At 46.3% G+C, this 21,568-nt stretch overlaps 1 protein-coding gene across 1 annotated transcript in view; it reads left to right on the forward strand.

The window, feature by feature from the left end:
* MPP7 (membrane palmitoylated protein 7) overlaps window positions 1–21,568 on the forward strand; it is a 517,419-nt gene that overhangs the window by 470,225 nt on the left and 25,626 nt on the right. The window contains exons 13-15 of the mRNA XM_030199273.1: window positions 3,073–3,153; window positions 7,189–7,282; window positions 17,104–17,212. Of these exons, the coding sequence (XP_030055133.1) occupies window positions 3,073–3,153; window positions 7,189–7,282; window positions 17,104–17,212 (284 nt within the window). The remainder of the gene's footprint in view (window positions 1–3,072; window positions 3,154–7,188; window positions 7,283–17,103; window positions 17,213–21,568) is intronic.

A 21,568-nucleotide genomic window follows, 5' to 3' on the forward strand; every position in this document is an offset into this window, starting at 1 on the left:
TATCGATCGCCACCTAACGCTCGAAACCCATGCAAACAACACAACCAAAAAGATGTTCTACTGCATGTGGAAACTGAAAAGATTAAGATCATTCTTCCCAAGATCCGTTTTTCGCAGCCTAGTGCAATCCCTCGTACTCAGTCATCTGGATTACTGCAACTCGCTGTACGCAGGCTGCAAAGAGCAAATCCTGAGGAAACTTCAGACAGCCCAGAACACAGCAGCCAGACTCATCTTTGGAAAACCAAAATATGAAAGTGCAAAACCCTTACGAGAGAAGTTACACTGGCTCCCACTTAAGGAACGCATTACTTTTAAAGTATGCACATTAGTCCACAAACTTATTCACGGCGAAGCCCCAGCCTACATGTCTGAGTTAATTGACTTACCACCCAGAAACGCCAAAAGATCATCACGAACCTTCCTCAACCTACACTTCCCTAACTGCAAGGGCCTGAAATACAAGGCGCTACACGCGTCAACCTTTTCCTACATGAGCACGCAGTACTGGAACACACTTCCGCGCAACCTGAAAACGATTTACGAACAAACCAACTTCCGCAAATTACTGAAAACACATCTCTTTGATAAAACCTACGGAAAGAACCAAAACATATAAAATCCACAATCACTGCTCCGTTATACATCAACACATCCACTTATGAATTCTCAATCCTGAAATCTCACCACACTCATACCTTAATCACAGAAAATGTATACCATAGGTTATTCGCTTTTATATGCTATATATTGTCCTCAGACCCTCTAGTTTCTCGTTGTTTTCCTTCCAATGTTTCAATGTTCTTTTCCATTGATATATTCCTTAACGATACTTTGATTTGTCTCGTATAACTCTTCACAATGTAATCCATAACCGAATTGTAACAAAATGTAATTTCCATCATTCATAATGTATTGTAAGCCACTTTGAGCCCGCAAAAAGGTGGGAAAATGTGGGATACAAATGCAATAAATAAATAAATAAAATAAATATAAATGATATTGAATTTGCACCTTTTATATGATTATGCTTATATTATTGTGTCGGGACCTGTTATTTGAGTCCTCCAGTTCTGCTATAAAGGACTCTGATCTTCCGATCTTGTTTGTATTGATGGTGTTCATCCTCTGTGTTGGACATCCGATTTGCTAGGCTCGTTCTGCAATCGGCACACGATTTCAGTTTACAATGCAGTTCTGTGAGTTCCATTTTAAGAGCAGCCAAATTTGACTCATTATCCTGGATCATGCTTTTAATAGTGGTTAACTCTGACATCACTGGGTCTAAGAATTCGTGCTGTTCCCAAGTCGATTCCATTTTGAGTGGGGTCAGGCAGTCCAGTTTCAGCTTTTTCCCGCTAGTTTCCAATATATACAGGGCTTCAGGTTTGTTGTTTCTACTGGTAGCCATTATAGTTATCAAGTATACCACAGGATAAAGGTATTGTTGATCTGTTTTTTATGTAATAGTAGTGTTCTAGTAGGCAGTTTGGAGGAGCACAGTATCTAGGCTGCCATTCGCCAGCAAGCAAGGCTACGCCCCCTTTCAAGCCTCTTGTATCGTGCCTATGCACCCTCCCATGTCTGTTTGAGGGTCAGATGAAATCCTCTGCTACTAGAGCCGAGTGTCTCTATATGAGCCATGCATTATAAAGTACCACACCATTTAGGGAAGGAAACACTGCCCAAGATACCGTGCTGTCACATCATGCTATGAGCTGGGATGGAAAGAGCAACAAGATTTAGCAAGAGAATGGGAAGAGTGAGAAAGAGTATGGTGGTGTGATAGAGAGAACGTTGGGGTAGAGAGGCTTTAAGGAGAATGACCTAGGGACAATAAAGTGATTGAAGGAGTTGCAGGGGTGTGAGGAGATGGGAGGATGAGAAAATGAATGAGTGAGAGGGAGGAGTTTGGAAAGGATGATGGTTTTGAAGGGTAGCAACGAGAGAGTAAATGATTTAGAAAACTCTTGGAAATACAACTGTTCGTGACTGTGTTTTTTTTTTTTACCAATGTGGACTGGACCTTTTTATTGATGAGTGATATTATGTTTTTGTTTTATTCTTTATATTGTTGTTTTGTTTTACTATGAATGTTTTCTTGGAACCCATCTAGTTATAGGTGGTATATAAATTTTTAAAATAAATGTAGAATGAGTGAAGGGATAAAGGGGAATGCAAATGAAGTTAGGGTTTTGGAATAGAAGTGGAGCATGAATGAGGGATTTTGATGGATTTCAGAGAGTGAGAGAAAGAAGAGATCAGCATCAGGAGGTGGGGTGTAAGAGTGGATTTTCTCTCTTCATTATGAATCATACCTTTTTCTCTCCCCCTCCTTTTCCCTTTTCTCATGATCCTTCCTCCCTTTCTTTCTGATTTCTCCTGTCTTTCCACTGTCCCATCATACTCTATCCATCCCTTTTGAGATTTGTTCTCCATTCCCTTCGAAGATCCCCTTCCATCTTCATTCCTTGGGTCCCCTCCCCTGTTCACATTCTCTATTCCACTGTGTAAAATCATATAATTACACTCATATCAATTATAAACATTGTATGCACTGTGTAGTTTATTTCATAATAGTCTTGATAAACCTGAAGTACAGCTGTATTATATACTAAGGATTTAACTTTGATAGTGCCACCTAAATTTATCAGTGCATGCTAAGCTTTAGTAAAAGGGCCCCTTAGATTGCAAGCCCTCCAGAGATAGGGAAATAACCTACTGTACCTGAATGTAACTTAACCTTGAGCAACAATTGATAAGTGTGTGAGTCAATTTTACTATTGATAAGAGAGAGAATCTACTACTACAAATCATTTCTATAGCGCTACCAGTTGTACGCAGCGCTTCACAGTTTAACATGAAGAAAAGACAGTCCCGTAATAAAATGTCAACCAGCTTAAAAATTGCTTTGCTAATATTTTCTCTTTCCTAGTCAGCATACAATAGATGGTTTTTGATTCTGTCCATGCAAGATATGCATAAATATGTGCACCATTTTAATCCTGCTTATCTCTTGTTTCCTGGCCATTGAGTGTTCCATTTCTGAAGTGCTTCAAATGTGTTTTTCAGGTCCAGTAGGAGTTGGATTGAATGAACTGAAAAGAAAGCTGCTAATCAGTGATACTCAGCACTATGGTGTAACTGTGCCACGTAAGTATGAGCTACAGTTTATAGATCTGAAAAGATAAGTGTTGCATTTTTAAGAAAAGAAATTATGGGCCGCTTTTACTGAGGTAAGCACATGGTAACTATTAGTGTGCTAATGTCAGGGGCACTAATTCACATACTAACTGCACAGCCTGTTAGGGGGCAGGAAATAGATGTGGATTGTGCATTACAGTTAGTTCCAGTCACTTACCTCCAGATTCTATATAGGTCGCCCAAAGTTGGGCACTCAGATTTAGGGTGCAGATCCCAGATTTGCATGCAGACTTATTTAATGAGACATTAACAATCAACGATTGGTCTTAATTGGCACACATTTGGAGTACGTGCGAATATACCCTACAATGTATTCTATAACACGAGTGCCTAAATTTCATAGTATGCAATTCAAAAGGGAGGCATGGGCAGGTCAGGGGCGTTCCCTGAAATTAAGCGCCATGTTATAGAATACTTGGATTTGCATGCCCAATTACCATCAGTTGGGCGTGAGGATTTGTGGCAGGCGTAAGTGTTCACAACCAAAGTTAGACTGAGGAAGCACACCAAGCCACTATTCTGTAAAGGGTGCTCTGCACAAAATACCTTTTACAGAATACTGTCTTAGTGCAGATCAAAATGGTGCCTACCTTTGGGCACCATTTACCAATTCTGGCCTTTAGAGTGCAGATCAGTCTTGCAGATAGGAGGTAGTAAGTGCATCCATGCTGCTAGTATGCTTTCTGTGCAGAAACCACCTAATTATTTAAAAGTGTGTGCACAATTTGACGTTGCACAAAGGGGTCCTAAGCTGCCCCTACACTGGTTTTTCTAGCACACTATGGCCATTTTTCCTGTGGCAGTAAAATTGCTGATTTTCTCTTTTTTGCATTAATGGCCATGCAGTAATATCACCATTAGCTTGCGAACCAAAGATAACTGAACAGAGAAAACCCACAGGATAGACAGGCCAAACCAAACCAAAAAGTGGGAGAAAGAAGCAGGCTGAACAGATAAACACACTAGTTTATTACTGCAATATGTGAGACTTGAACACGGCACCGTGTTTCGGCACGGAAGTGGAGTCTACAATAAAAATGATTAAAAAAAATAATGAATAATACATTAACATACAAAATATAAAATTACACAATTAAGAGATGGTATATGTAAATAAATATATATGTATGTATGTATGTACACATATGGACTCCTGAGGCATGCACTTCTGTGACGAAACACGGTGCCGTGTCAAGTCTCATATATTGCAAGAATAAACTAGTGTGCTTTTCCCTTTGTCTGTTCAGCCTGCTTCCTTCTCCCACTTTTTGGTTTGCACCATTAGCATGCATCCATTAAAAAAGATATGACTGCGTTACCACTTACCAACACCTATTTTGTAGGCAGTAAGGGCTTGAATGGTAATCCTGCACTAATCAGCAGAAATACCCACTGTTTGCCCCAGACACACCTCTGGCACACAAAAAACATTTTGCGCATAGTTAGTGCATGCCAATTTCAAATTTACCATGAGATGCCTGAGTGTATCCCACAGTAAGCCAAACTGTGGTAAGCACACACTAGCACTTACCACACCTTAGTAAAAAGGCGAAGTAAAAAGGATCCTAAAGTTATGCACGCAAGTTATAGAATACTGCTAGTTACTCAAGTAATTTAATTGTGAAATTAGTTTTTAATTAACTTTAACAACCAATAATTGGCTATAATTGGTGTTAATTGGCAATAATTTGCAGTTGTGTGTGTAACTGCTCTTAGTAGGTATTCTACAAATTGAACATAACTTGATTTACATAACAACATAAGCGTTGCCATACTGGGAAAGACCGAAGGTCCATCAAGCCCAGCATCCTGTTTCCAACAGTGGCCAATCCAGGTTACAAGTACCTGGCAGGATCCCAAAACAGTACAGCAATATCTCAAAACAGTGGAATATTCTGTGTGCCTTGCCTGTTGGTTCGTTTCTTTTTTGTGTTTGGTTCTTCTTATTACTTCACCTCCCCCCCCCCCCCCCCCGTTTCTTGCTGCCTGTCCTATTGTTGCATTGTAGTTTGTTTGTTTGTTTTTTTTGTTACATTTGTACCCCGCGCTTTCCCACTCATGGCAGGCTCAATGCGGCTTACGTGGGGCAATGGAGGGTTAAGTGACTTGCCCAGAGTCACAAGGAGTTGCCTGTGCCTGAAGTGGGAATCAAACTCAGTTCCTCAGTTCCCCAGGACCAAAGTCCACCACCCTAACCACTAGGCCACTCCTCCACTCCACTCCTTTCTTGCTATCTTTCCTGTAATTTGATCTTTGTTTTTTTTTGTAATTCTACAATAATGTATTTCCTTAGCGATATATCAAATAAATTAATCTGAACAATGCTAGGTGTTTGTACAGCTGAGCATTGGTGGGGGGAGGGGGGAGAGAGTGGATGGCCCAATGCGCAGGCAGGAGGGCTTCCACTGGTGAGGCTTGGGAACCCCACCAGTTCAGGTATACGGTACACAACAGGAAGGGAGAACAAAGGTGTTGTAATAAGGGAGGGCCGGGGTGCTGTCTTCCTCCTCTGTCCCTGGCACTGACCTTCCTTACTACACCACTGACCAGATGTCACATAGTGTTACTGATACTGAAATCTTCTAATCACTAAATAAGAAATACAATTATTTTTCTACCTTTTATTATTTTATTGGTCACATCTCTGGTTTTTACAGTCCTCTGTCTTCTCTTAACTTACTTGCCAGGGTCTTCTGTCCATATAACATTTCTTCTTTCTCCATATCTGTTATCCATCTTCCCTCTGTGTCTCTGTCCCTATGCTGCCCCCATGCTCGGCATCCCCCTTCCCATACCCAGCATCTCCCTTCTGTATTCCTGCCCCCCTTTGTTCAGCATCACCCCTCTGTGTCCTTATCCACCCCCCTGCATCCAACATAACCCTTGTCTCCCTAACCCTATGCTGCTTCCATGTTCAGCATTTCCCTTCTGTGTCCCTATTTCTCCTCAAGTCCAGCTTCTTTCTCTCTACCCTCCCTGTGCAACATGGCCCACCAGTTCTACATCTCTCTTCTTTCCACCCTCTTCCCAATGTCCAGCATCTCTTCCTTCCACCCCTTCCCCATAGTACAGCATTTCTTTTCTTCTATTCCTTCTCATACCCAGTGTGTCCTTACCTCTGCATCCAGCATCTCTCCCTCCCCTCCATCTCCCACAGTCCCACCTTTCCTCATTTCCCCCTCCCCTCTGCAGGTCCAGATTCTCTTGTCCCTCCCCCTACTAGTCCAGCATCTCTCCGGACCCTCCCTTCAACAAGTCGAGCAGCTCTTTTGACTTGCTCAATACCACCTCCCCCTTGCAGGTCCAGATCTTCTCTTGCTCCCTCCCCCATATGAGTCCAGCAACTCTGACTCCTCCCCAGTATGAGTCCAGTAACTGTCTAACATCTCCTACCTTTATGAGTATAGTAACCCTCTAACCCTTCCTTCCCCCCCCCCCCACCCCCGTATGAATCTATCATCTTTCCTGCTCCTCCTCCCCTGCAGGTACAAACACCTCTCCTGCTTTTTCCCTCCCCCCCCCCCCCCCCCCCGGCAGTACTTCCAAATCTGTCTCCTTTGCCCGACTGCAGCAGCCATAAACACACGCTAACAGCAGCCAGCACTGGAAACGTTCCTCTGCCACATCCCGCCCTTCCCCAACTGATTCAACTTCCTGTTTGCTTCGGGGGTGGGACACAGCAGAGGAATAGTTCCAGAGCCAGCTGCAGACAGTGTGTGTTTGTGGCTGCTGCAGCCGGGTGAGGGAGACAGGTTTGTAAGCGCCGGGGGGTGGGGGGAGCTGGCGAGATGTTGGGGTTTAACCTGCAAACCTTAGACACCTGATCAATGGGGTTTGTCTAGCCCTGGTCTAGACTCTAATAAACTTCTTGACTGTTGTATCACTTACAGAGATGAGATATAAATCAGATGTGGTAGTACAAGTCTCTTGTACTTTGTCTTTTCACAAATCTTTTTTTCTTTCTATTTTTAAACTAAATTCAAGATACAACCCGAGCAAGAAGGAACCAGGAAAGTGATGGTGTCGAGTATATTTTCATTTCTAAACATTTATTCGAGACAGACGTGCACAATAACAAGTAAGTTGGAAAGATCTGAAGCAGCATCTATGCCAAAAAGCTTACATTTATGTAGTGTATGCATATTTGTGCATGCATAACACATATATACTAATCTGCCAGCTTTACCTAACTGTTCCCTTTATGGAACGGTAGAAAAATGTATATGTATAGTATAATACTGTGTGGTTTTTTTTTTCTAAACTAAAGGTCAAAAGAGACTAGCAGCTTACACAAAAATTATTTGGGTTCTATATATGGGATCTGAACTAGTGCCAAGACACCAGTGTTAAAATAGCTTTTGAAAAGTTAAGGTAAAATTATGTATAATCATACCTGATAATTTTCTTTCCATTAATCATAGCTGATCAATCCATAGACTGGTGGGTTGTGTCCATCTACCAGCAGGTGGAGATAGAGAGCAAACTTTTGCCTCCCTATATGTGGTCATGTGCTGCCGGAAACTCCTCAGTATGTCGATATCAAAGCTCCATCCGCAGGACTCAGCACTTAGAGAACTACACCCACGAAGGGACACTCTGCCCAGCTCACCACCGCTGAAACGGGGGAGGGGAATTAACCCAGCTCATCCCCACACAAGTGGGGGAGGGGAATCCGTCCAGCTCATCCCCGCGGAGCGGGGGAGGGACACCACACCCGCCGATGCGGGGGGATCTGGCTTATCCTGCAACCGCAACCGGGGGAGGAGCTGACTGACCCTAACACCGCCGAAGCGGGAGGGGTACAAAGCTGCCCTACAGCCGCACGAAGCGGGAGGGAGTGCCGGCAGAATTTTAAGTCTCAATCCAGCCCCGTAAAACGGAGGGGAGAGGAATGCAGCAGCTCACTGTAACACAAACTCGTCTTAACTCTTGAAGAATCCAAGTGAAAAAACTTGAACACGAAGTCTTTCTGAAGTAACTGAAGACTAAACTTGAACCTGAAATGCAACCAGAATAAAAACAGTACAGATATCTGGGAGGGGCTATGGATTGATCAGCTATGATTAATGGAAAGAAAATTATCAGGTATGATTATACATAATTTTACCTTCCATATCATCAAGCTGATCAATCCATAGACTGGTGGGATGTACCGAAGCAGTACTCACCCAGGGCGGGACATTGAAATCCCTGACCTCAACACTGAAGCTCCAAACCGGGCCTCCGCCCGTGCAGCCACAGTCAAACGGTAATGCTTGGAGAATGTATGAGCCGAAGCCCAAGTTGCCGCCTTGCATATCTCTTCCAAGGAGACGGATCCGGCCTCTGCCATCGAGGCCGCCTGAGCTCTCGTGGAGTGAGCCTTCAGCTGGATAGGCGGCACTTTCCCCGCGGCCACATAAGCCGTTGCAATGGCTTCCTTGACCCATCTTGCCACTGTAGGCTTAGCAGCCTGCAGACCCTTACGAGGACCTGCAAACAGGACAAACAGATGATCCGATTTCCGGAAATCATTGGTCACTTCCAAGTATCTGATGATGACTCGTCTCACATCCAGATATTTAAGAGCAGAGTACTCCTCTGGGTAGTCCTCCCTACGAAAGGAAGGGAGACAGAGCTGCTGATTCACATGGAAGCGAGAAACAATCTTGGGCAGGAAGGAAGGCACTGTGCGAATAGTCACTCCTGCCTCAGTGAACTGCAGAAAAGGCTCTCGACATGAGAGCGCCTGGAGCTCGGAAACTCTTCTGGCTGAAGTGATAGCCACCAAAAAGACTGCTTTCAACGTCAGGTCTTTCAGAGATGCCCTCGACAAGGGTTCAAAAGGCGGCTTCTGCAATGCTCTTAGTACCAGGTTGAGATTCCACGCAGGCACCACTGAGTGCAGAGGAGGGCGCAGGTGATTAACTCCCTTGAGAAAGCGCACCACATCTGGCTGCGAAGCCAGGGAAGCACCCTTCAGGCGGCCCCTGAAGCAAGCCAGAGCCGCTACCTGGACTTTAAGGGAACTGAGCGACAGGCCTTTCTCCAGACCTTCTTGCAGGAACGCCAACACTGAAGAAATTGGAGCAGTGAAGGGAGAAAGTGAGCCTGCTTCACACCACGCTGCAAAGATATGCCAAACCCTGGCGTAAGCAGTAGAAGTAGAGCGCTTCCTCGCTCTCAGCATAGTGGCGATGACCTTGTCTGAGAAGCCCTTCTTCCTCAGACGCTGCCGCTCAATAGCCAGGCCGTAAGACCAAAGGGGGAGGGATCCTCCATCACCACGGGACCCTGATGTAACAGGCCCTGCTCCACTGGCAGCCGCAGAGGATCGTCGACTGAGAGCCTGATCAAGTCCGCATACCAGGGACGCCTGGGCCAATCCGGACCCACCAGGATTACCCTGCCGGGATGCTTTGCCACCCGGTCTAGCACCCTGCCCAACATGGGCCAGGGCGGGAACACATAGAGAAGCTCTTGTGTCGGCCACTGTTGGAGAAGAGCATCTACTCCCAGGGATCGAGGGTCCCGTCCTCTGCTGAAAAAGCGCGGCACTTGGCAATTGGCCGATGACGCCATCAGATCTAGGCTCGGCTGGCCCCAGCGCTTCGTGATGTCCAAGAACGCCTGAGCAGATAGCTGCCACTCTCCGGGCTCCAAGGTATGGCGACTGAGAAAGTCCGCCTTGACATTCATGACTCCGGCAATGTGGGCCGCTGACAGCTGCTCCAGGTTCGCTTCCGCCCACTGGCAAAGATTCATAGCCTCCTTGGCTAGAGGGGCGCTCTTGGTACCTCCCTGGCGGTTGACATAGGCCACAGCCGTGGCATTGTCCGACAGGACCCGTACAGGCTTCAACACCAGTACCGGGATGAACTCCAAAGCGCCAACCGAATGGCTCTGAGTTCAAGGAGGTTGATAGACCACTTTGCCTCTGCAGGAGACCAGAGCCCCTGCGCTGTCCTTCCCAAGCAGTGGGCTCTCCAGCCCGACAACGAGGCGTCCGTCGTGACGACAATCCACTCTGGGGTCACCAGAGGCATTCCCGCAGACAACTTGTCTGTCTGCATCCACCAGCTCAGCGCCTTGCGCACTGCTGGGTCCAAGGGAAGGCGCACAGCATAATCCTCCGACATCGGAGTCCAGCGCTGCAGCAAAGAGTGTTGAAGTGGTCTCATATGAGCCCTGGCCCAGGGCACAACTTCCATCGTGGCCGTCATAGAGCCCAACAGCTGCACATAGTCCCAAGCCCGAAGGGGAGAGGCTACTAGGAACTGGTCCACCTGAGCCTGAAGTTTGACAATCCGATTGTCTGGCAGGAACACTCTGCCCACTTGGGTGTCGAATCGAACTCCCAGGTACTCCAGGGACTGAGTCGGGCGCAGCTGGCTCTTCTCCCAGTTGATGATCCATCCCAGGGAGCTCAAAAGAGCAACTACCCGGTCCACAGCTTTGCCGCACTCTGCATAAGAGGGGGCTCGGATCAACCAGTCGTCCAGATAAGGATGGACTTGTACCCCTTCCTTTCGTAGGAAGGCCGCGATGACCACCATTACTTTGGAAAAGGTCCGCGGAGCAGTAGCCAACCCGAAAGGGAGGGAAAGGGAGGGCTCTGAACTGGAAGTGTCGTCCCAGGACTGCAAAACGCAGAAAGCGTTGATGAGGAGGCCAGATGGGAATATGCAGGTACGCTTCCTTGATGTCCAAGGATGCCAGGAACTCTCCTGCCTTCACTGCCGCTATAACAGAGCGGAGAGTCTCCATGCGAAAGTGCCGCACTTTCAAGGCCCAATTGACCCCTTTGAGGTCGAGGATAGGCCGGTCAGAACCTCCTTTCTTTGGTACCACAAAGTAAATGGAGTAACGTCCCTTGCCAAGCTGACTTTCTGGCACCGGAACGACCGCGCCCAGGCGGATCAGATTGTCCAAGGTCTGCTGCACTGCCACAGCTTTGACCGGAGACTTGCAGGGAGAGAGTACAAACCCGTCTTTTAAGGGTCGGCAGAACTCTAGTTTGTAGCCGTCTCTGATGACTTCCAGCACCCACGCGTCTGAAGTTATTGTGGTCCACTCGCCCAGAAACGAGGACAGCCGTCCTCCAATCTGCACTGGGGCGTGGACCAAGACCCCGTCATTGGGTACGAGACCCTGGGGGAGGACCGGAGGGAGCACCTCCGGGACGGCGGTCTCTGCGAAAGGAATGCTGCTTGGGGGAGAAATTCCTCTTGAAGGAAGAGGGGGCAGAGGAACCCGACTTGCCCGGGCGGGTACCGACGGGCTTCCTGCAACCGTCCTCTGGAGGTACCGGGACGAGTACTAGCCCGAGCCCTGACCTCTGGTAATTTCTTGCCCTTAGACGTGCCGAGATCGGTCACGATTTTGTCCAGCTCGACCCCAAAGAGCAGCTTGCCTTTAAAAGGCAACCTAGCCAGGCGGGATTTAGAGGCGTGGTCAGCAGACCAATGTTTCAGCCAAAGCCACCGCCGCGCAGAGATTGTCTGAGCCATGCCTTTCGCTGAGGCCCTCAAGACATCATACAGCAAGTCTGCCAAATAGGCTAAGCCCGATTCCAGGGCCGGCCAATCAGCCCTCAAGGAATGATCCGAGGGGGAAGCCCGCTGCACCATAGTCAGGCACGCCCTGGCCACATAGGAGCCGCAAACTGAGGCCTGCAAACTTAAAGCAGCCGCCTCAAAGGACGACCTTAAGGCCGCCTCCAATCTTCTGTCTTGGGCGTCCTTTAGGGCCGTGCCACCTTCCACTGGCAACGCCGTTTTCTTAGTCACCGCAGTGATTAAAGAATCCACGGTAGGCCACAGATAGGCCTCACGTTCACTCACAGCCAAAGGATAGAGGCGGGACATAGCCCTAGCCACTTTAAGGCTCGCTTCTGGGACATCCCATTGAGCCGAAATTAAGGTGTGCATGGCATCATGCACGTGGAAGGTTCTAGGCGGGCGCTTCGTCCCCAGCATAATGGCAGAGCCAACAGGGGCTGAGGGAGAGACGTCCTCCGGAGAGGAAATCTTCAAAGTGGCCATGGCCTGTAACAACAGGTTGGGCAAATCCTCTGGGCTAAAAAGCCGCGCTGCAGAGGGGTCATCCGCTCCATCCGAGCGGGGATCCGTCTCCTCCAAGGAATCCGCAAAGGACCGTTGGGAGACCTCAGACACGCTGCCCTCATCTACATCGGAGGAGACAAATTCCTCCAAGGCCTGGGAATCAACCCGAGGGCGTTTACCTCTGGGAACCTCAACCTCTTTACCAGACGAGGGAGCAGGGGCAGCGTTGTGCATGAGGAAGGCCTGATGCAGCAGCAAAACAAACTCGGGGGAGAAACCCCCCAGACTGTGCACTTCCGCAGCCTGGGCAACAGCCCTAGACGCACCCTCAACCGGCGCTCGCAATAGCGGGGGAGAGACATGCTGCGCATCCAAAATGGCGTCCGGCGCGAAACTCCGCGAAGGAGCCGCGCGGGAAGAACGGCTCTTAACTTTAGCCGCTTCTGTGCCGTCGCCCAAATTAAGGGCGTTCATGGCATTAATGTCTCCAACCTCAAGGGCGGCCCAAGAAGAAGCCGTCCGAGCCGCGTGGCCGGCCAAGATGGCGGAGGCGAGGAGCGGGGGATGGGCGTTTATGGCGGGAAAAACCGCCACGCCGGAGGAAGGACCGGGACATTCATCGGCCACGAAACTGTCACCCAACAAGGGCGAATCAGGCTTTAAGACCCCCGCATCCCCTCTAGAAGCGCTCAAGCGACCCGGGGAGCGACCCTTTGCGCCCTCGCCCTCCGACGCCATATGCCACGAGGAGAAGAATCGGGGAACCCCCTGCCCGCTATAAAAAGGTAAAAATTACCTGCTGTCCGCTCCGAGTTGTAACGACCTGGTGTCCCAGTGAGTAGCTGCAATAGACGCTTAAATAAACGTCGAAATAAACGCCTTTAAGGACGTTCAAAAAAATTTTTTTTTTTTTTTTTTACGGAGCCAGCGGGAGGGGGGAGAAAAGGAGGGACCTGGCACCACCAGGTTTGCACTTGCTCAGAAGAGCCCTCAACCCCAGGCACTCAACAAAACCTAAAAATTAGGCTTGGAGGCCTAGCCAGAGCTGCTGCTGTGTGTGACCACCACCTGCTGAGATGGAGAACATACTGGGGAGTTTCCGGCAGCACATGACCACATATAGGGAGGCAAAAGTTTGCTCTCTATCTCCACCTGCTGGTAGATGGACACAACCCACCAGTCTATGGATTGATCAGCTTGATGATATGGAATATGTCATTTATTTAAAGTGCCTTAATGCTTTTAGGATTAGCACTAGGATTGAATGCCTCTTTTGAGAAACTGATTTAAAGTAGTTGTGTTTTTTTCCAAAGGGTGGAGGGCTTGGCTTGGAAATATTATTTTAAATTGGCTATACAGTTGAATACCCTTAGGTTGACCCAAGCGTGGTGGCAGTGTATGAATGAGGTTCATGAATTGAAACAAAAACATAGGCTAAAGTGACTGTCAACAGGACATCACTATCCAAGTTACTTATTTTTATTTATACCGTTTTGCCAAGTAGTCTTGTACTTAAAATAAATACAAAGGAATCTTTTGTATTAGCGAAGCAACTTCAAACTCAAGCAAGAAGTACAGCTATAATATTACAATATACAACTGTGAAACTTCTATTTAACTAAGCCTGAAGAGCAGCATAGCTATGGTTAAGGGGGTAACCTTCATTTACTATGTTAACTCTCTTTCTCCCCCCACCTACCCCCTACTTTCATGTTTCTCTCTGAAATAGTAAGATATACCAGACAAGACAACAGAAGAACAAGTCTTTGCAGACAGTATGAACAAAACTTCAGAAGCACCTCAAAGATGACAAGGAAATATGTAGTGTCAATGGTGTTAGAAATTCCTTTATTCAAACAAGGCACGATTCGACACAGGCCATGTTTTGGCCAACCAGGCTTTCATCAGGAGTTTATTGCCACTGTAGAAAAGTAGCAAGCTATCACTGCCTTGAATAACCAAAATCAACCTCGTTGGAGAAGAGTTGCTATCCAGTGAAAAACTGGAAATCGTAGTTTTGAGCTCTGACAAGTTTTTGCAGCAATCATAATCCAAACTGAATTACACCATTGGCACTGCATATTTCCTTGATAGTAAGATATGCCAACATTAAACAGACATTCTAATTAGCAAAAAAATGAAAATAAATTATAATAAAATGGCAAAAGTGAGTTCAAATTTAGGCTTTAAGTCATTATAGACCTGTGAAGAGGCAAGGCAAGCTAAGAGTTGATCTGGCTCTTGTGAAATGAGTTGCCACTGAGGTCTATAACTTCTTACTAGTGGCGTAGCCACAGGTGGGCCTGGATGGGCCACTTACGGCTCAGGCCCACCCAACAGCAGCACACATTTAGTGGTAGCTGGTGGGGATCCCAAGCTCCACCAGCTGAAGAGGGCGGATAGGAGGAGGGAATGCCAGAATATGGGAGACTGGAAAGAGGAGAAGATGCTGGTCTATGGCGAGGGGGCTGTGGAGAGGGGGAAATGCCATGTCTTGGAGGGAGGGGGAGAGAGAAAGTGGGAAGGGGAGATCCTGGACAGTGGGGGATAGAGGGAATAGAAGTTGAGAGATGCTGGATCCAGAAGAGGTGTGGCTACACAAACAATGCCATTCTCCTTCCTAGATTGTGTAGGCGGTAAACCACACTTAGCAGGCTTTCACTTCCGGTGCGCTGTTTGACACTTACACAGCCCAGGAAGGAGCACAGCATTGTGTAGCTGTGTCTCCTACTGCCAGGCTGGGTTTCTGTAGCCACTCTCCCCTCCTAGCTACTGTCCTGCTGAACAATGAAGCTGCACCTTTTTGGTGGGAGGGAGAGAAAGGGGACAGGGAGCTGCTGGACCATAAGGGGGTAGGGGGGAGAGAGAGGGTATGGAGTTGATACACCATAGGGGTGAAGGGGAAGAGAGAGGGAACAAGGAATTGTTGGACCATAAGGGGAAAGGGGGAAGAGAGGGGACAAGGAGTTGCTGGGCCATTGGGATTGAGGGGAAGGGAGAGGGGACAGAAAAATACAGGACCTTAGGGGTAGAGGAGAAAAAGAGTAGTCATGGAGATGCTGAATCATAGGAGTGGAAGAAAGAGAGGGATGGGGAGAAGCTGGGCTAGATGTAAGGGGGAGATGCTTGGCATGGTGGAACTGTGTGGGAGAGACATTGAGGTTTCTCAAGGAGATGAGTGAGAGGAGGATAGTATAGAGGGTAGAAATGTAGTAATGAGGAGTGGGTGAAAAAGAAGGGAGAAAGAGGCCAGGGAATAAGTGAGAGTTAGGGGTTGAGAGGAAGAGATGGAATGTTGATAAGTAAGTGAAATATAGGTAGAGGACTGAAGAGTGAGAGGGTAAAATTTGAATGGTCAGGCAGAAAAGAGAGAGAGTAAATATGTCAGAGGTGCATGAAGTGAAGGGATGGAAGAAGAAAGGAGGAAAGTGGAGAAAAGACAAATAGCACCCACTGGGAAGAAGCGTGCAGAAGACAGGAAAGCAGAAAAGCGAAACTGAGAGCAGCTTGCTTGGAAAAATAAAATGCCCAACAAAGATGTTTAAAAAAAAAGTTTTATTTTAAATGTATTAGATGGAATATGTTAGCTTTGGGAAATGTGCACCTCAGAGGGCTTTGTATTTTGTCCAGTACAAGAGGAAAAATGTATTTCTGTGTATATTTTCTATGTTGTGGGCCTACTTTGACTTCTTGGGATGTCTAGTTCAATTTTTATTTTTATATTTCTGTTTCTAATTTTTGATCCCTCCTTTCACATTTGGTAATAGTTTGACTGTGTTTTGCATGTGACCAAGGTATGGTATTCTGTTAGCATGTAGTTTCTGTATAGAACTCTGTAGCAGTCTCCTTTGTTCTGTTCTGCTAGTATTAGATTCTAAGGTCCCATGTACTATTTGTAGTGCTGCCTGTTCATGTTTGAATCATAGGAATTAGTGCTGCTGTTGTATGGTAGGTTTGCTGCATTTTTTTTTTGTTAGGATTTTTTTCAGGTTTTATATTTCACAATATGTGGTAATGAAGAGCTTTATTATTCAGATAACATGAGAATCAGAATTGTTTTTTGTAAGATAGCTTTCATGGGAAATATGGCATCTATTGATAGAGTGAAGATAGTGTTTTTGTGGGAAATTGTTTACATTTCTGTGTCAGACCAAAGATCAATGAGGGTCATATATGCAGTGTGTCACTAATGTGAGTATTATCTGTCATGTGTATCCCAACTGAAAAAGGGTTGAGAACCACTGGTTTAAACAAACGAGTAAGTGGAAAACACTGGCTTAACAGCAAACTAAAGTGTTTTTTGTTGCTTGTTAACTGTAATACAAGTAAGTGGTATTGATTTTAAAATGTAATTAAAGTTTCTAAGAATGCATTCTGTCAGCATTCCATAAGGAGTCCTGATGCATGGCCTCCAGCCAAGGATAGTCACTGCAATGACAGACTAAAACTTATGAAGGGAAATAAATTAGGGAAAATAATCTATACATAACTGGGATCCAACACCACGAACTTCCATTTGCAGTCCTGGTTTCTGTTGGGCTGGAGTTTCAGAAGAAGAGGAGGAAACTGCTTGGTGAAAACAAAATGCAATGTTGGTATGCCTGGTGGACATTCCTTTTATAAAACATACTAATTATATCTTATGTAAAGATATTTCTGCCTGCAAATTATGGAATCAATTTATTGACCTGTGATGCACATTAATATTGTCACTTCTTATGGGTGAATAAGCTGCCAGTAATGGAAGCTGTAGTAAAATGGCACCACATGTAACAGTTAGCAGATGGACCCCAGAATATTGCTAATTGAAATGTTGAGTATTTTTAGTTTGCTATTTTGTTTACATTTCCTGCAGGTTTATTGAATATGGTGAATATAAGAATAATTATTATGGTACAAGCTTTGACTCTGTTCGTTCAGTCTTGGCAAAGAATAAAGTTTGTTTGCTGGATGTGCAGCCTCATGTAAGTAAACAAAAAGATTTTGCATTGTCCCTAAGGTATGCCTTCCAATTTACTTCTCCATCAGATGTTGGTCTGTCACTAGCAAAGAGAATAACATTATCTTCCTGTTCTTTATCTCCAAAAATATCTGTCACGGAGATTCATTCAACTTCTGTACCTTATCATACTGCATCTGCCTGATCAAGATTTTCTAAGATTGTCTTTGTTACAGTTGGGTTTGATTCAATCTCCACCTATAGATTCTCTGCAGAGATCCCAGTATTCTTCACCACAAGTTACTTCTGCCCAAAGAATCCAAGAACTGTCCTTATTATCCGTTTGTGATTCAGACTCTGAAGGGGATTAGCTTTTTCTTTTCTCTAGAAGCATTTTGTGACTTTAGGCAAATCACTTTATTCAAACAGAAGAGAGAGAAACTCCAATCCAATAAAAATGTCAAGAAAAATTTTTTTAAAAAGTAAAAAAAAATGCAATAGAATGATAAAATACAAATAAATAAGAACTATGGTGGAACAAATTGAAAACTGAAACAATCAAAGATAATAATGAGGGACATAATTGGTTGAACTGGGACGACCATCTCTAAGGGCACCTATCTCTAAGGACGTCCCGGCGAAAGGGCGGGGAAACCCATATTATCAAAACAAGACCTAAATGTTGAGATGGTCGTCCCCGGTTTTCGGCCATAATGGAAATCCAAGCCCTTTGGTTGTTGGAGGAGCATAATTCGTAGTGCACTGGTCCCCCTGACATGCCCCCCAACCCCCCCCCCCCAAAACCCACTCCCCACAACTGTACACCACTACCATAGCCCTAAGGGGTGAAGGGGGTGAAGCTCCATCTCTACCTGTTTTTAAATCTATGCTGAAAACCCACCTTTTCATTACTGCCTTTGGCTCCTAACCCTACTCATTTGCCCTCCTTCTCTCCTGTTCCTCTTTACCAGTAATTCCCTTGCCCGTAAATGTCTTGTCTGTCTGTTTTTACCCAGATTGTAAGCTCTTTGAGCAGGGACTGTCTCTGTGTGTCTCATGTTCACGCTGCGTACACCTGGTAGCGCTATACAAATGTTATTAGTAGTAGTAGTAAGGGGGGCACCTACAAGGGTGGGTTTTGGAGGGCTCACATTTACCACCAGAAGTGTAACGGGGGGGGGGGGGGTGGCTGGGCCTGGGTCCGCCTGGCTTGAATTGCACTGCACCCACTAAAACTGCTCCAAGGACCTGCATACTGCTGTCATGGAGCTGGGTATAACATTTGAGGCTGGCAAATTTTTTTTTTTTTTTTTAGGGTGGGAAGGAGTTGGTGACCACTGGGGGAAGTAAGGGGAGGTCATCCCCGATTCCCTCTGGTGGTCATCTGGTCAGTTCGGGCACCTTTTCACAGCTTGGTCGCAAGAAAAAATGGACCAAGTAAAGTCAGCCAAGTGTTCGTCAGGGACGCCCTTCTTTTTTCCATTATCGGCCGAGGACGCCCATCTCGTAATCACACCCCAGTCCCGCCTTCGCTATGGTGCTGACACGCCCCTGTGAACTTTGGTCATCTCCGCGATGGAAAGCAGTTGAGGACGCCCAAAATCAGCTTTCGATTATGCAGTTCCTGGTGCTTAGTGTTTAATGGTCTTGGTGGACAATTGGAGGAAATCTTTCTAATTGTAGTGTGTAACTTCTCTGGACTATTTTAAGAACCCACTGGTCTGAGGTTACAAGGGGTTACCCTTCAAGGGAAAAATTCAGTCTCCCTCCTATCGGAGGTCATCCAGGATGTCAGGAATTGAAGCTATGCTGTCCTGGAGTCAATCAAAAGCTTGCCCCTTACTTTGAGGAACTAGTTGAGACATATGAACAGCCATACTGGGTCAGACTAAATGGTCCATCTAGCTCAGTATCATGCTTTCAACAGTGGCCAATCCATGCCTGGCCACCCTCCTGGGGTTACTCCACTGCCACTTGTGCTCTACAGTAGCAACTTCCTCTCACCGACTGGGTCACAACCTCCTTTGGGTGAGTCTTCCGCTCCCAAATTATCCCAAGTGATTTCTAGGTTACTGGAGGCCACACTCCCAGTGGTCCCCAGAAAGTACTCACAAACCCAACACACAAACCACCAGAATTCTTATCAGTCCAGACAGAGAGGCAGTAAACTAGATAGCCAGCTTCATCCCTGAGTGGGTCCTATGTTGCCCTCCACCAAAATATCTCCTGAATGTGGAGGCCAAGCTAGGAGTGAGCTAGGATAGTGACTTGATTTCAGAAATCTTTTCATGAGGTCTGCCACCTCCTTCACCTTTTCAGCAAATAGATTATCTCCCTGGCATGGAACATCTGTCAGCTGCTTCTGAACCACTGGTTGTAGGCCTGAGTCACACAGCCAAGTGAGTTTGCGCTACCTAATACCCATACCGGAACCCCGAATGTCGTATCGAAAGCATCATATGTTGCTAGTCCAGGTACAATATGCATGCATGCCCACTCTTTGGCTACTAGTTGACAGAGTTTTTGTGAATTCTGTCACACTGCACACAACATTCCACAAGTGTATGCTTATTAAAAGCTGGCAAGAAACAATGCAGGAAGTGAGCATAGCATTCTGAAAGAATTTGACTCTAAGATCTGAGCCTCCCTTCCCAGGGGCACCAAAAAGTGAGTCTTGGAAATCTTGGATCTCATGAAAGCAGATTCAACCACCATGGAATGGTGAGGAATTTAGAGCTTCTCAAATCCTGGAGCCTTCTGCACTCTAACTCCCTATCCTGATAGGGAGTTGACCTTCCTACTGACCTGCTGTACAGATAGGGGAATTTCCCGCTGCTTCATCTATATGCATCTGTATGAGCTTAATAATTCTGTTCATGAGCACTGTCACAGCTTTCTTTATGTGTGTGTGTGTGGGGGGGGGGGGGGGGGGGGGGGTTGTTGCGTAAATTGAAGGATGCCCAAATCCTTGATTTCCAAATTAAATGGGATGGACTTCACCATCTCCCATATAAAGTTGAAAAAGGAGAGCGCCTTTGGAGATGACTTTCTCCTTTTATACAGAGGGAAATGTTCTCAAGGAAGACCAAGGAACCTCTCCTCCAAGAAGATCTCTGGCGCTTCCAGGAGCGGTCAGGCTCAGATTCATAACAGTATTGCCCTAGATATGTCTGAGTCTGCCTCGAACGACTGACACTTTGGATAGGCCTGGGGCAGGGATGTCAAGGCACCTGGGACCCCCAGTTTCCTGAGGAGGCTCCCCCCCACCTCCAGATGAGAAACCTTACTAAGGAGATAAGTACATAAGCACCCTGTCACTGACAGCGGCCAAAAGAATAAGCAATTTGTCCCGCACAGCCTAGAAATCCTGTATTATTCCCTCGTCCATTCAATAACATTGTATGATCTTTTCCTCCAGGAAACCATCCAACCCTTTTTTGAAGTCCGCTAAGTTAACCGCCTTAACCACCTTTCCCGGCAGTGAATTCCAGAGTTTAACTACACGTTGAGTGAAGAAAGATTTCCTCTGATTCGTTTTCAATTTACCACAATGCAGCTTCATCGCATTCCCCCTTGTCCTAGTATTTTTGGAAAGCGTAAACAGACGCTCCACATCGACCCGTTCCATTCCACTTATTATCTTATAGACCTCTATCATATCTCCCCTCAGCCGCCTTTTCTCCAAGGTGAAGAGCCCCAGCCTCTTCAGCCTATCCTGCTAGGGAAGTCGTCCCATCCCCTGTATCATCTTTGTCGCCCTTTTCCAATTCCACTGTCTTTTTTGAGGTGCAGCGACCAGAATTGAACACAATACTCGAGGTGCGGTCGCATCATGGAACGATACAACGGCAGTATAATATCCTTATTTTTGTTTTCCATCCCTTTCCTAATGATACCCAACATTCTATTTGCTTTCCTAGCCGCAGCAGCACATTGAGCAGAAGTTTTCAACGTATCATCAGCGATGACACCTAGATCCCTTTCTCGGTCTGTGACTCCCAACGCTGAACTTTGCATGACGTAGTTATAGTTTGGGTTCCTCTTTCCCACATGCATCACTTTGCACTTGTTCACATTAAATGTCATCTGCCATTTAGACTCCCAGTCTCGTAAGGTCCTCTTGTAGTTTTTCACAATCTTCCCGCGATTTGACTACGTTGAATAACTTTGTGTCATCGGCAAATTTGATTACCTCACTAGTTACCCCATCTCAAGGTCATTTATGAATATGTTAAAAAGCAGAGGTCCCAGCACCGATCCCTGAGGGACCCCGCTAACTACCCTTCTCCATTGCCAATATTGGCCTTTTAATCCTACTCTCTGTTTCCTATCTTTCAACCAGTTTTTAATCCACAGTAAGACACTACCTCCAATCCCATGT

The sequence above is a fragment of the Microcaecilia unicolor genome, chromosome 1 (genome assembly GCF_901765095.1).
Source record: "Microcaecilia unicolor chromosome 1, aMicUni1.1, whole genome shotgun sequence".
In the NCBI taxonomy this organism is placed as follows: Eukaryota; Metazoa; Chordata; class Amphibia; order Gymnophiona; family Siphonopidae; genus Microcaecilia; species Microcaecilia unicolor.